The 12076-nt window shown below is 44.7% G+C and overlaps 1 protein-coding gene across 15 annotated transcripts in view; it reads left to right on the plus strand.

Annotated features, from left to right (window-relative positions):
- LOC117964244 (acetyl-CoA carboxylase) overlaps positions 1-12076 on the plus strand; it is a 61141-nt gene that overhangs the window by 21801 nt on the left and 27264 nt on the right. For 8 of the 15 annotated variants that reach the window (XM_058997819.1, XM_058997818.1, XM_058997820.1 and 5 more), the window contains 11 exons: positions 224-337; positions 1400-1489; positions 1583-1701; positions 2969-2992; positions 4432-4575; positions 4748-4850; positions 5396-5503; positions 7810-7866; positions 8257-8301; positions 10050-10091; positions 11270-11485. In XM_058997819.1, coding sequence (XP_058853802.1) covers positions 224-337; positions 1400-1489; positions 1583-1701; positions 2969-2992; positions 4432-4575; positions 4748-4850; positions 5396-5503; positions 7810-7866; positions 8257-8301; positions 10050-10091; positions 11270-11485 — 1062 coding nt within the window. The remainder of the gene's footprint in view (positions 1-223; positions 338-1399; positions 1490-1582; positions 1702-2968; positions 2993-4431; positions 4576-4747; positions 4851-5395; positions 5504-7809; positions 7867-8256; positions 8302-10049; positions 10092-11269; positions 11486-12076) is intronic. The other 7 variants (XM_058997824.1, XM_058997826.1, XM_058997827.1 and 4 more) reach the window with 3 other exon arrangements.

Consider the following 12076-nt stretch of genomic DNA (forward strand, 5'->3'; position numbering starts at 1 on the left):
GATATCTAATTATGTGTTAATTACTGAAAATTTGCACCTAGTTTAATGAAAGCTGACGTGTAATTAAAGTTTGAAAGCACGTTAACTTCGCTCAGGCTGTAGTTATCTGCAGTTTCTCTTCACTTCATGGAGTCTGCATTGACCTGGAATAGATGGCAGTGGAGACCCTGTCTTCTCCTGGCTGCGTTCTTTCATTACCCTGTGTTACCTGCTCCTTCCCCAGGTGTTAATCGCTTCGCACCTGCCTTCCTATGAGCTTCGGCACAACCAGGTGGAGTCCATCTTCCTGTCTGCCATCGACATGTACGGGCACCAGTTCTGCATCGAGAATCTGCAGGTGGGTCTCTTCATAGCCTTGCAATGCCACCCGATATCTTGTTAACTTCATACTGTCCCATCCCATCCCATTGGCATACTGTACAATACAGTGTACTGTGCAATATTATACCATATCCCATCCAATACTATACTATACAATACTGTACATTACTGTGCAATGCAATACCATCCTATTCCATACAGTACTATACTATGCAATACTTTACCATACCAGTCCCTACCATGTACACTGTTATAGTGTTTGCACTTCAAGTGAATGTAGACTTTCTCTTATTGTTGTAAGAGATTTTTAACCCTAAACTGCAGAAGCATTTGTATTAGAAGAGGCGCCCCACACATTCACTCATTGCCCTGGATTGCATACACCACCTATTGGAAGGGTAAACGCAGGGTAACTAGGGCTCATGGTTGATCAAGTTTACACCTTTATTTTAATTGACCTAAAAATGAGTTGTTGTATATTTTACATAAAATCCTGCAAATATTAAACGTGGCATCCGGTAAATTCACACTGGCTGCAATACAGTCTAATTCGATTAGTATTGAAGTAGTGTTTTTGTGAATGAATTTGTTGTGTTGTTTGCATGCACAGTGCCCTGTAAAAAGGTTCTGTGGTAATCAAATAAAAAGCTGAATCCTTGTGCCCGCGGGAGCTGTATTCAGATAACAGGCTTTTCCACAGATTATTGGAAAGTGGCCTCGGAGAACAAGCTTCATCACAGGAACTGTGGGAGCTTTCCTGCAAGGCTTGACAGCAAGCGCAGCGGATGAACCCGCTCGGACTGATGTAGTCTAGTAATACGTAAAGCCTATTCAAAAGCCATTGCCGAAGTGTTCAGATATAAAATAACTAAAAACAACTGCAGGCAGCAAACCCCAGATTTAACACCTGTCGAAGGGCAACTAAAACGCCAGCGTCTGTATAGAGTATGGCACCCACAGAGAGAGGCCAACGCATTTCTGCTTGCACATCTATGGGTGGGGTGGCAGTCCGGCTCCGGGCAGAGCTGAGAAGTTGTTTAACATTCTCCTGTCTCCTGATCTTTCCCTTGATCTCCAGAAACTCATCCTGTCCGAGACGTCCATCTTTGACGTGCTTCCGAACTTCTTCTATCACAGCAACCAGGTGGTGAGGATGGCTGCTCTTGAGGTAGGTCCCTCCCCCTCCATTGTGACCCACGCAGGACTCCGTGAAGGTGTGGCCTGATCCCTCACGGCTCTGCCCCTCCTCTCTCCCGCCCAGGTGTACGTGCGCAGAGCTTACATCGCGTACGAGCTGAACAGTGTGCAGCACAGGCAGCTCAGAGACAGCACCTGTGTGGTGGAGTTCCAGTTCATGCTCCCCAGTTCTCATCCCAACAGGTAACGAGCCCAGGACCAGGCTGCCTTCACTCTTCAACGTTTGCTCTAGATAATTTACGTTTTGTCTCTTGCTTTAAAAATAAAAATGTTTATGAGAAAACAGCGATCAGCGTAACAAAAAAAATCATCTGTATAGGAATGTTTCTGCATTCTGGAGGACTTGATGAAAAATGAAGAGACAGAATTCAGTAAAACTCAGTGCTGGAAAAGAGAAACAAGCACCAGACATGATTTAAAAATTAAAATATAAATACAGCAGGGATAAACTGAATTGAGTTACAGATCATAGTTAAATAAACCCAGTGCCCCAGACGTGTTTGTGTTTGTTGTTCAGCTGTTCAGTTCTGTTGTGTCTGTCTCTCTGATTCCTCTATTATGAGCTTCAACCCTGCCTCACACGAGCACACCGCACTAGTCTATGGCTTGTTGCCTAAAACTCACTGTTTGCATGCACCTGGCTTTTTCAACTAAAATCTTACAGGAATGAGAGCACTTGAGAAATGAAATCTAAATCTAAAACAAGAGCGAATCGCTGAGGCCCTGTAACAGAATAAGTGTGGATCGATGGTACAAGGCCAGGAGAAACTGTGATTGCATGTGATCAGGGAGCAGCCATTCCTGACGAGCGCGTGCACATGTGGGGAGCCACAGAACAGACTGCAGCCAGCTGTATGTGAAACAACGGAGACAAGCCCAGTAAAAACAGCATCACAAACCGCCCTGAATGTACCACACCCAGAGAGAGATGCATTACAGTTAACCTCTTACACATCTTTTAACTAGAGATGGAATTTGAATTGGACGTACACATGTAACTGGCTCAGTGAGCGGAGCGTAATGACAAAACGCAAAATAAAATGATTCATGTTTCACTTGGAAGAAGCATCTTAGGGTGGGTTTTAGACACTTTTGTCTTTGACTGCAAATGACTTGCAAATCTTTTTAATCGCATGCTACGCACGTTTTTAGAGAATATAGACAGGTACTGCAAAAGTCTTTGAGACACATCAGGAATTAAATATATCATTTCTGTAAGAAGACAGCTCTACGTCTTTACGCTCAGAGCTGACACACACGCACGCATGCACGCACACACACACTGAGACACGCACGCACGCACACACACACAAACACACTGATACACACACTCACATGCACGCACACTGACACACACACACGCTCGCTCGCTCGCTCAGGATCAATGACTGCGTCCTCTCTTGTGTTGGCTGGCATTAACCAATCAATAATCAATGTTGTTTGATTGCAGAGGGAACATCCCCACTCTTAACAGGTATTGTACAAATTACTTAATTTTTTTTTCAATGCAGTTGCTAGAATCTAGAATTGTTGCATAGTTGTACAGTGTAGTTATATGGGGGCAGGGGGCTGTCAAACCTTGAATAAAGACCACATGATCTAAAAAAGTGACCCCACACACAGTGCACTTCCCATGGTAGAAATCATCTCACTATACAGGTTAGAGACCGTCAGGAGCATGTGGTCCTCTCAGTGGTTCTTGCCAGCAGGTTTGACTTGTTCAAAATGATAATTGGGTGAATGTTGTCGTGTTTGCTTATGGCTAATAGCTTCTAACAGGTGCAGAGGTAAACAAAACAGTGCTGTTCTAAACAATGCTGTTCTAATGTAGCATGGCATTAGTTGGCATTAGTTGGCATTTAGCAGTGAAGTAATCCTGTGTGTTTGTACATGTCTTGTATGTTGTGCTGTTTTATAGAATTGAAAATGTGTATATATATTGTGATGTCCTGCAGGCAATGTACAATGCATTGAGTATATTTAGTAGTTTCTAGTTTTGCATCATCATGAGCATACTGCGTGTTCAAAAACCTTAAAGCAAAGTGTTTGCCACTGCAGCTGGGGACTGACTGGAGCTGTGCTTATTAGAAGTCATTCCATTTCAGTAGTTTAAGAGCATCGTCCCCTTAAGGGTGCTGAGGACGCGCATCCTGGTTTGAATATGCTGAGAGTGTTGAAGGTGCTCTTCTTCATCTCATTTGTTTTCTTGTTCCCTGAGAACTTGCTTTCCCAGTTTCCAGTGATTAAAGTTGGGAGACGGCTGCTCTCAATTGCAGGGTTGTGTAATGCCGAGTTGCCTCCTCGCGCTGTCCTCACTTTGTTCAGGGCTGTGCTGACGGACACAGAAGCACGTTGGGTGTTTGCTAAGTATCTCAGAAGCGCGTGCTGTAATTAGTCTTGTGTGATGGGAGCTGCACCCCTGTCTGTGCAGACCCAGTCACAGCAGGCTGGGGATCCAGATTCAAGATGTTCAGGGGGTGCTGCTGGTTTGTACTGCATGGTACTCCTGTCTGTGCAGACCCAGTCACAGCAGGCTGGGGATCCAGATTCAAGATGTTCAGGGGGAGGGGCTGCTGGTTTGTACCGCATGGTACCGCTGATACAGGTTCTTTCTAATATCACGGTCTGTCATCCTCTTCATTATTAACACCAGCCTGAAAATGCCTGGCTGTGCAATCCCTGTGCCAGGAGATTTCTGTCAGTGTTTCGAGGGAATTTCAAAGGATTGCCAGGGTCTAGGACGGGCATTTTCTGTGAGAGGGTCAACATTTAACAAACATTTAGAGGTTGAAGGGGAAAGCTAGAGGGGCTGGGGGGGGGGGGGGGGGCACTGTTTGTTCTCATTTCCCCCCTCTGAAGTTAAAACAAGCCCAGTGATGAGGATGTTAACAGCCTGTTTGTGTCGTGATCCAGGATGTCATTTGCGTCGAACCTGAACCACTACGGGATGCTGCATGTGGCGAGCGTGAGCGATGTGCTGCTGGACACATCCTTCACCCCGCCCTGCCAGCGCATGGGGGCCATGGTCTCCTTCCGCTCCTTCGACGACTTCATGAGGTGAGGGCTCATTTCAATTACGCATTTATCAATTACGTGCTTAAAAACCACGCCAAGATGCCAAGGTGGTGCGGAGTTGAAGCTCTTTCCGAAGATGAATTCGGGAACAGGAAGCCGTCTAACTGAAATGTTTTATTGGTGCCGATGGCTTTTTATTATTTTTTTCTTTTAGAAACTTTGATGACGTGATGAACTGCTTCTACGGATCCCCACCTCCCAGCCCCACATTCCCGGAGCCCGGCCACTCTGCCCTGTACTGTGAGGAGAACAGCAAGGTGAGAATGCAGAGATCCCACCGCTGCCACCAGTACTGAGCAAGCAGCCCAGAGCACACAAGCAATGCCCTTCTGTCGAGGGGCACCTGCTTCTCACAGTCAACACATTGGAGCCAACGCTTTCTCCGGCTTTTTCTGTATTCTTTCAGTATGAACACAAGCCTGCTGTAAAAAGTAATGGGTTGGGAATGATAAAGAAAAGTTACTGAATGCTACTTATCCAGAGCTGTGGTGTAAGTTTGTGCTATTTAACCGAGGTCAGGGAAAACGCATTATCTGTGTTCTCCATTATGTGAAGTATTTAAGTTGTACCTTGCAAATGCACTGAAAATGGCCGGTTTCAGTAGATGGGAGCAGGTATTAAGAGCTACTTAGAGTCTCGACAGGCTGCTGGAGTGGATCTCCAGTCCAAACAATCCCACCCAGGATTGTAATTTGGTTATATCTCATCTCATTTCCTTAGCTATGTCATGGTGACAGAATGAGCCTGTTACCTTGGTAATATCTGAAGACCGGCATTATCTCTAATTTGTTTTAAATTACAGAGCGCCCAAGATGAGTCCATTCACATCCTGAATGTGGCCATTAAGACAGACAGTGATATTGAGGATGATGCACTGGCTGCCATGTTTAAACAGTTCACTCAATCAAAGGTGAGCATTGCACTGTACTGGGAGGGGAAGGGAGAAGGTGTTCTGTGTTCTCGCTGGAAATTCTTATTGAGATGCATGGTACCTGTGAAAATATTATAGATCAAACTCAATTAAAAATTAGACGTTCATATTGTCTTATATCCTTTTCAATTTGCACTCTATAGTTTTATACATTGCCTAAAACTGAATGTAAAATCATTAGCAAGTGGAGACCTCTAGAGTGATCTCTTGATGGGTATCTGTGTGCAGAACATATGCATGGACGCTATGTATAGAAATGTATTTGTACTGAATGTGGGCTTGTAATCGACTCTGAATGACCTCTGTTTCCTTTTGTATGTGTGGATGCATGTTTGTGCCATTTATCTTTTAACAGTCCTGCAACATACCTTTTATAGTGTTTACAGAAATATTTAATGGATTAAAAAAATAATCTTTTCAGCATGTACATGCATGCATAATATACCAGTTGAGTTGAAAGAGACCTAATTCCCCTGCCCTGGAGATTTCTCAAACTCATCTTCAGCTTTGTGACTGTGGCTCCTTGTCTCTGGAAAGACACCTGGAAGAAGGCGGGACCGGCGCCACTTTGAACCCTTCTTTATCCGACAGCGTCCGTGCTGCTCGCACGCGGCGTACGGAGATGTGTCTGAAGTTGCGGGGGAAAGGGAGGAGAGGGAGCGTGATAAACCTTCACGCAGGAAAGCTAGATTCCCTCCTAAGAGGATTACTTACTGTAAAAAGGTAGCCGTCATTTAGTTAAAGGCTTACAACTCGGCAGAATAGCGGCGCAGTCAGAGTGGAGGTATTTGGTAACCCGTAACGTCCTGAAAATACCAGCCTCTGCATTCTCTTCAGCACCCAGAAGACGTGGTTTTTTACATTTTATTTTCACATCATTTCTATCAGCACTCGAGGGCTTTAGAGAGTTTACACGTTTCATCATTTTAATCTCCATCACCAATAAAAAGGCCTCTTTTAACTTGCATTAGTAGAGCTTATTTAGAAGAAAAAAAAAAAGAAAAATGTAATAGTCTAAATAAAGCTTATACAGCCCTTTTGAAATGGATCCGAGTACTGGATTCATAAAATAGGTATTCCTGTTTTCACTTCCAGAGCCTAGTGTTTTTAGGTCTTGATAGTATTGCTAGTAGAATTTGAACTGCAGTTTCTGGTTACTAAAGCAGTTCTCTGTATAATAAATACATTGTTTTACCAGAAATCTCCTTTACACTGAACTGTTGTATTGGTAACCCAGAAACAGAGTATACATGCATATCCTCGCGTGCAATAAAGGGTTAAACAAAAGTTTGCACGAGCCAAGGAAAAAAAAAACGTGGAACTCCTCAACACTCCTGAAGGGTATGAAGATGCGGCGACACAGACAGACGCTGTGCTGAGAATCACTATTGTGTAAATGGCCTTCCTACCCAGCATGGTCTCTTTGAAATTAGGATCATAACCCCCCCCCCCGAATCCCCAATGAGGCTGCAGCAGTTTGTGTAAATAGAGTTGCTCCAGGTAACTGATGACCTAATCTCGCTGTAATAACCAGGGCCACGCTGTGTGAATTCTCTGCTTTCTATAATGCAATCAGAGTCCCGTGGCTGTGCCGTCATTATCTGCCACTTGTTGTACGTTGTGTTTGTTTGAGAATTAAAGCCGCTGCCTGAGATTGTGATGCAGGATCGTTTCTGACAGACGAGCCACGGAGCACGGGTTCCCCATTAAGAGGGAATGTTAAGTGAGTGCACAGCGTTACATACAAGTGAAATGCGGAGAGTCTAGCTCCTGCAAATAAAACACGCCCTGACCTCGGAGACGTTCTCAAACGAGTTTCTCGTATCGAAATGCAATTTTGAAACCATGAGGTGCGCGTGGCAATCATTTACTGTAGCTTGCACGGATTTTATTGGTACGGTTTTGGAAAGCTGTAAGAAGCTCCCTGATTTTCTGAACAGTGTTTATTCCTAATCCTAGCCAGTTTTCAGAGCAGTGTATTCAGAAGGAAGACTCGGGTGTTGATGCTAATTGGAGTGAAAAGCTGTTTGCTTGGCACGCTTCAGTCAGCACTGACACACCAGTGTACGGCTGTAAACTTGGTTTAGATTATTCGTTTTCATGGGGGGGAGGGGTCCTTAAACTCTCTTTCATTTCATTTCAGCCATCACAGGGGCCTGGGATTTCTTATTGCCTGCTATTATAATGAAGCAAAGCAATGAAAGTTTTCCGGTCTTCACAATACTCTGAATCAGACCTCACATGCTGGGTTTTATTCATTTTGTGTTTATTGATTTCTTTTTCAGAAATCTCTATTGATTGACAATGGGATTCGTAGACTCACCTTCCTGGTTGCTCAAAAGGTATTTAAACCCTTGGGGGAAAAAAGGTGTTTAAACACTTGAAAAGTCAAATGTGATTTAAATATAAATATATAGAAAGGTGTATATGTCATTGTTACTTTCCTGTTTTACCTGCAGCCTTGCTTCTGAATTGCTTGTATAATGAAAATGAAAATAAATAGAATTACCACAGAGAACCCTTTTTATCTGAACTCCCCCTCTTACAAGCCTCTCTCCGACCCCACAGCAGTTTGGATAGAAGGGATTCCCCTGTACGTTTTGCTTTTTATTTTAAAATTTTGATTCTGTAATTTGTTTTAATTTGTTAATCCCGCTATTCATTGCTAGTTGTTTTCTCTTCTTTCTGTCTCTCTCTCTCTGTCTTTTTCCCCCCTTATTTTGCGCTAAAAGGATTTCAGAAAGCAGGTCAACTGTGAGGTGGATCAGAGATTCCACGTAAGTAGAAACAGAAAGTTTCGCAGGCCGCTCTGTCTGGTGGCTTACTGTTCTTTTTAAAAACAACTGTTTCAGAAAAAAATGTTCTTCATCGCACCCCAAAGCCTGGTCTTTCAGTGTGTTGAACAGACTCCCAATGCTCGATACATTCAGCTTTGTTTCCTAAAGACAGCGTTTTGGGCCAGTGAAGGCGTGCTCCAATCACACTCCTCCCCATTCAGAAACCTGGATGCATGTTAGTGAGGTTTCATTTGCCTCCTCTAATTCTCGGATTACGGCTTTGCCTTCGTTTGATTAGATGAGAACAGACCTTGATTATAATAAGAGCAGTTTTGTTTTGTAGCCCTCGGTGGTAATTACTGTAGTTGCTGTGTCCCGTCTTAATTACGAGACTCTGTGTCTCTCTGTCTCTGAGAGGAGACCCTGGGTTTCCTCGACCCCCCCCCCCCCCTCCTGACTAAATCAAATCCTATTAAATCATCCACCATGCTGGATTCTTGGCTTGACTAGCAGTGTGAAGAAATGCATTGTGATGCACTCTATCCTGTCTTTTTTTCATTTGGGATTCGTGGGACAAACGGTTGTTTTAAGACAGTCGTTGCTTAACGTGTCAGGAAAAGGCTGAATTGTAAATGCCATTTAGGAGGTTCGGAGGGTTAGGGTTATTGGCACTGTATTCAGAAGCTCAGCCTTGGCCTCATATTAATGGGACTCAGGAGTGCTAGTGTAAGGCAGCCATAGCCCTGCTATAGTGCTACTGGATTGCATGAATCTGTAGCGACGTTTTTTGATTGAATCCAGGCCCTTGCTGGCTCGTTGTCAGCCTTGCTTAATAGTGCTTGAAAACCATTTCTTAACGCTGCAGCAGCTGTAAAGATGGACAAAACTGTAGTTGCTGAGAAACAGCCAAGTGGGCCCGTAACCTGTCTCCTCTGGGTTACACAACGCTCTGCCATGCTGGCGTTCTCTCGTATTTACAGGCTTGCTAATTGCCAGGCAGCATGGCCCTGAGGAAGGAAGGGAGGCTCTTCCAGTAGGCACCCAATCTTCTCCTCGTGTTCGGCGGTGAGCACTGCTATTAGGAATTCGCTCTCCAGGATCGTTTTCTAATCTCCGGATTCGCAGGGCATCTCCACAGGCTCGTTTAAGGGAATTATTCAGATTGTTTCCATAACGCTGATGTGATTATCACCCAGCGGGACCCCGTGCCCCTGCGAGGCAGGTCTAGCTTCACAATATTCCATGTGTGCTTTCAGATTGAACTGATATTAAACAAGGAGGGGAGGAGGGGAGGAGGAAGGGGGGGGTGCAAACCTCCGCTAACGCATCCATTAGCTTGTTCTGTCAAACTTTTAATCACAGTCTATACAATTTTCCACACTCCCAGTTTCACAGTGCAGCCACAGCTTCTCCCCTCTGGAAAGCCATTAACTTTTGTTTTATAAATAAGTTGAGTGGGATGTGAAAGAATTGCTAAATTGTTAATGTGTTTGGGGGAGGGGAGTGGGGGGGGGGGGGTTCTTTTAGACGATCGCATTAGTGTGTGTGTGTTTTTTTGTTCTTTATGGTTGCACACACGCTCTCTTGCTTTTCAGATCGGGTTCGTTTCTTGGTAGCTTGCTTCGCCCGTAGGCTAAACGCTGTTTTATTTATAATGTCTTCTGGGGTTTTATAATGTGGCAAGCACAGGGCTTTCTTCTGTGTGATAATATAACAGGCTTTTCTTATTTTTGTTCCCACACAAACAGAGAGAATTCCCCAAGTTCTTCACGTTCCGTGCCCGGGACAAGGTAAGTGTGTGCCTGTGCTAGACCCCCTTGAGGGATTTGCAGACAGGAAGGTGACATCACACAGTACTTTTCTCTTCACCCTCCCACCTTCAGTTTCTGCCGCGTGACATTTTCAGAGAGGAGTTCTGTAAAAAAAAAAAAAAAAAAAAAAGTAGTGCGATGTATTTTTTTTTTAGGTGATACCTTTTTAATTGGACCAGCCAGAATATGTAACAAAACGGTTTGTTTAAGTGAGAAATGGAAAGTGAAGGCAAAGAAAAGTCTGGCAGGTTTATTTTTGTCATTGATTTTGAATCCGGAGCACTGGAGCTCGCTGTCTGTCGCTGTTCCCATCATTAGAACAGACCCCAAGGTGGAAAGCAAGCACTGAAAGAAACAATTGTGTGAACTGGAGCAAGAGGCACCTGGAAGCAGTAAAAGTTCTGGAGAGAAAGCAGCTGCCCTTCTCCTCAGTCCCGTCGCGTTGCTGTTGTATAGAAAGGGCCTTCACACCCAAACTGGGGGCTTTTACTTTGTGCCTGTATATTTCTGGATTTCTTCTTATTGTTATTGTCGTACCTATCGGTGCGCGTCCCGACACTTGCAATGTATCTTGATATATGATGGCATTCTCTTCCCTTGAGTGCCTTTTCAACCACTAAAGCTGCCTGACTCATTACAATAATGAACTTTATAATTATTTCCCCATAGAGAGGAATGACTCCCATTAATAGTATTTGATTGCCTTTTATTTAATTTACTTAGCCTAGCTGCTAGCTTGTGGGCATTTTCCAGCTCAGTAAAATAACTATATTCCTCAGGCAGCCCTTGTTCCCATTTAAAGTAAAGTGAATTAACTTATTTCGCTGAGGGATTTTTTGCACTCGGGGTGGGGACGGTTTAGAAAGTTAGTAATTTAGCTCAAAACAAAAGCAAACAACAATCTAGAAATATCGTAAGAAAATATTATTACTGCATTGTAAAAAAACAAGCCCAGTTGTTTCGTGTTGCATTGTTATTCTTGAGTATGGGGTTGGCTTGTTCCCGTACATTGTTGTTCTGTTTTGTTGAGCTCTCTTTGTATGCGTGCTCGCACTGTTGAGATGGGTCTGCTGGCCCAGCAGTCACAGAGTGTATGATTGACTATGGCTCCTGCTGTCTGGCTAAGCTTGCTTCCTGCCCTTGTCTTGCCCTCTCAGTTCGAGGAGGATCGGATCTACAGACACCTGGAGCCCGCCCTGGCCTTCCAGCTGGAGCTGAACCGCATGAGGAACTTCGAGCTCACCGCCATCCCCTGCGCCAACCACAAGATGCACCTGTACCTGGGAGCGGCCCGGGTGGAGGTGGGCATCGAGGTCACGGACTACCGCTTCTTCGTGCGAGCCATCATCCGCCACTCTGACCTGGTCACCAAGGTGGGTCTGAGCCCCGCCCACGAGCCTCGCCTCTCCTCTCCCCTGAGCAGAGCCTCTCCTGTCCTTCTCTCATCTCCCCTGAGCCTCTCCTCTCCTTCTCTCCTCTCCCCTGAGCCTCTCCTCTCATTCTCTCCTCTTCCCTGAGCCTTTCCTCTCCTTCTCTCCTCTCCCCTGAGCCTTTCCTCTCATCTCCCCTGAGCCTCTCCTCTCCCCTGAGCCTCTCCTCTCCCCTGCCTCTTCTCTCCCTCTGTCCTCTCCCCTGAGCCTCTCCTCTCCTTCTCTTCTCTCCCCTGAGCCTCTCCTCTCCTTCTCTCCTCCTATGTTTTAATCAGATTTATACTTTTGGAAATCGATAAACGTGATTAAATGTACTGCAAAATCCGCTTACCAGGGATGGGAAATTAGAACCTTTATCAACAGCAACAATAGCAACTGCCTGGGCTTTATAATGGAGTGCGTTTCATTACACAGTGATCACAAAGAGCCGTGGAACAAAACACAATCCCTGCAGAACGTTCTCAACAAAGAGAACTGAAGCATGCGAGCAGCTTTTTCATTTTATTATTTTTTTTTTACCAGGTTTTAATGTTT

The sequence above is a fragment of the Acipenser ruthenus genome, chromosome 24 (assembly GCF_902713425.1).
Source record: "Acipenser ruthenus chromosome 24, fAciRut3.2 maternal haplotype, whole genome shotgun sequence".
Classification (NCBI taxonomy): Eukaryota; Metazoa; Chordata; class Actinopteri; order Acipenseriformes; family Acipenseridae; genus Acipenser; species Acipenser ruthenus.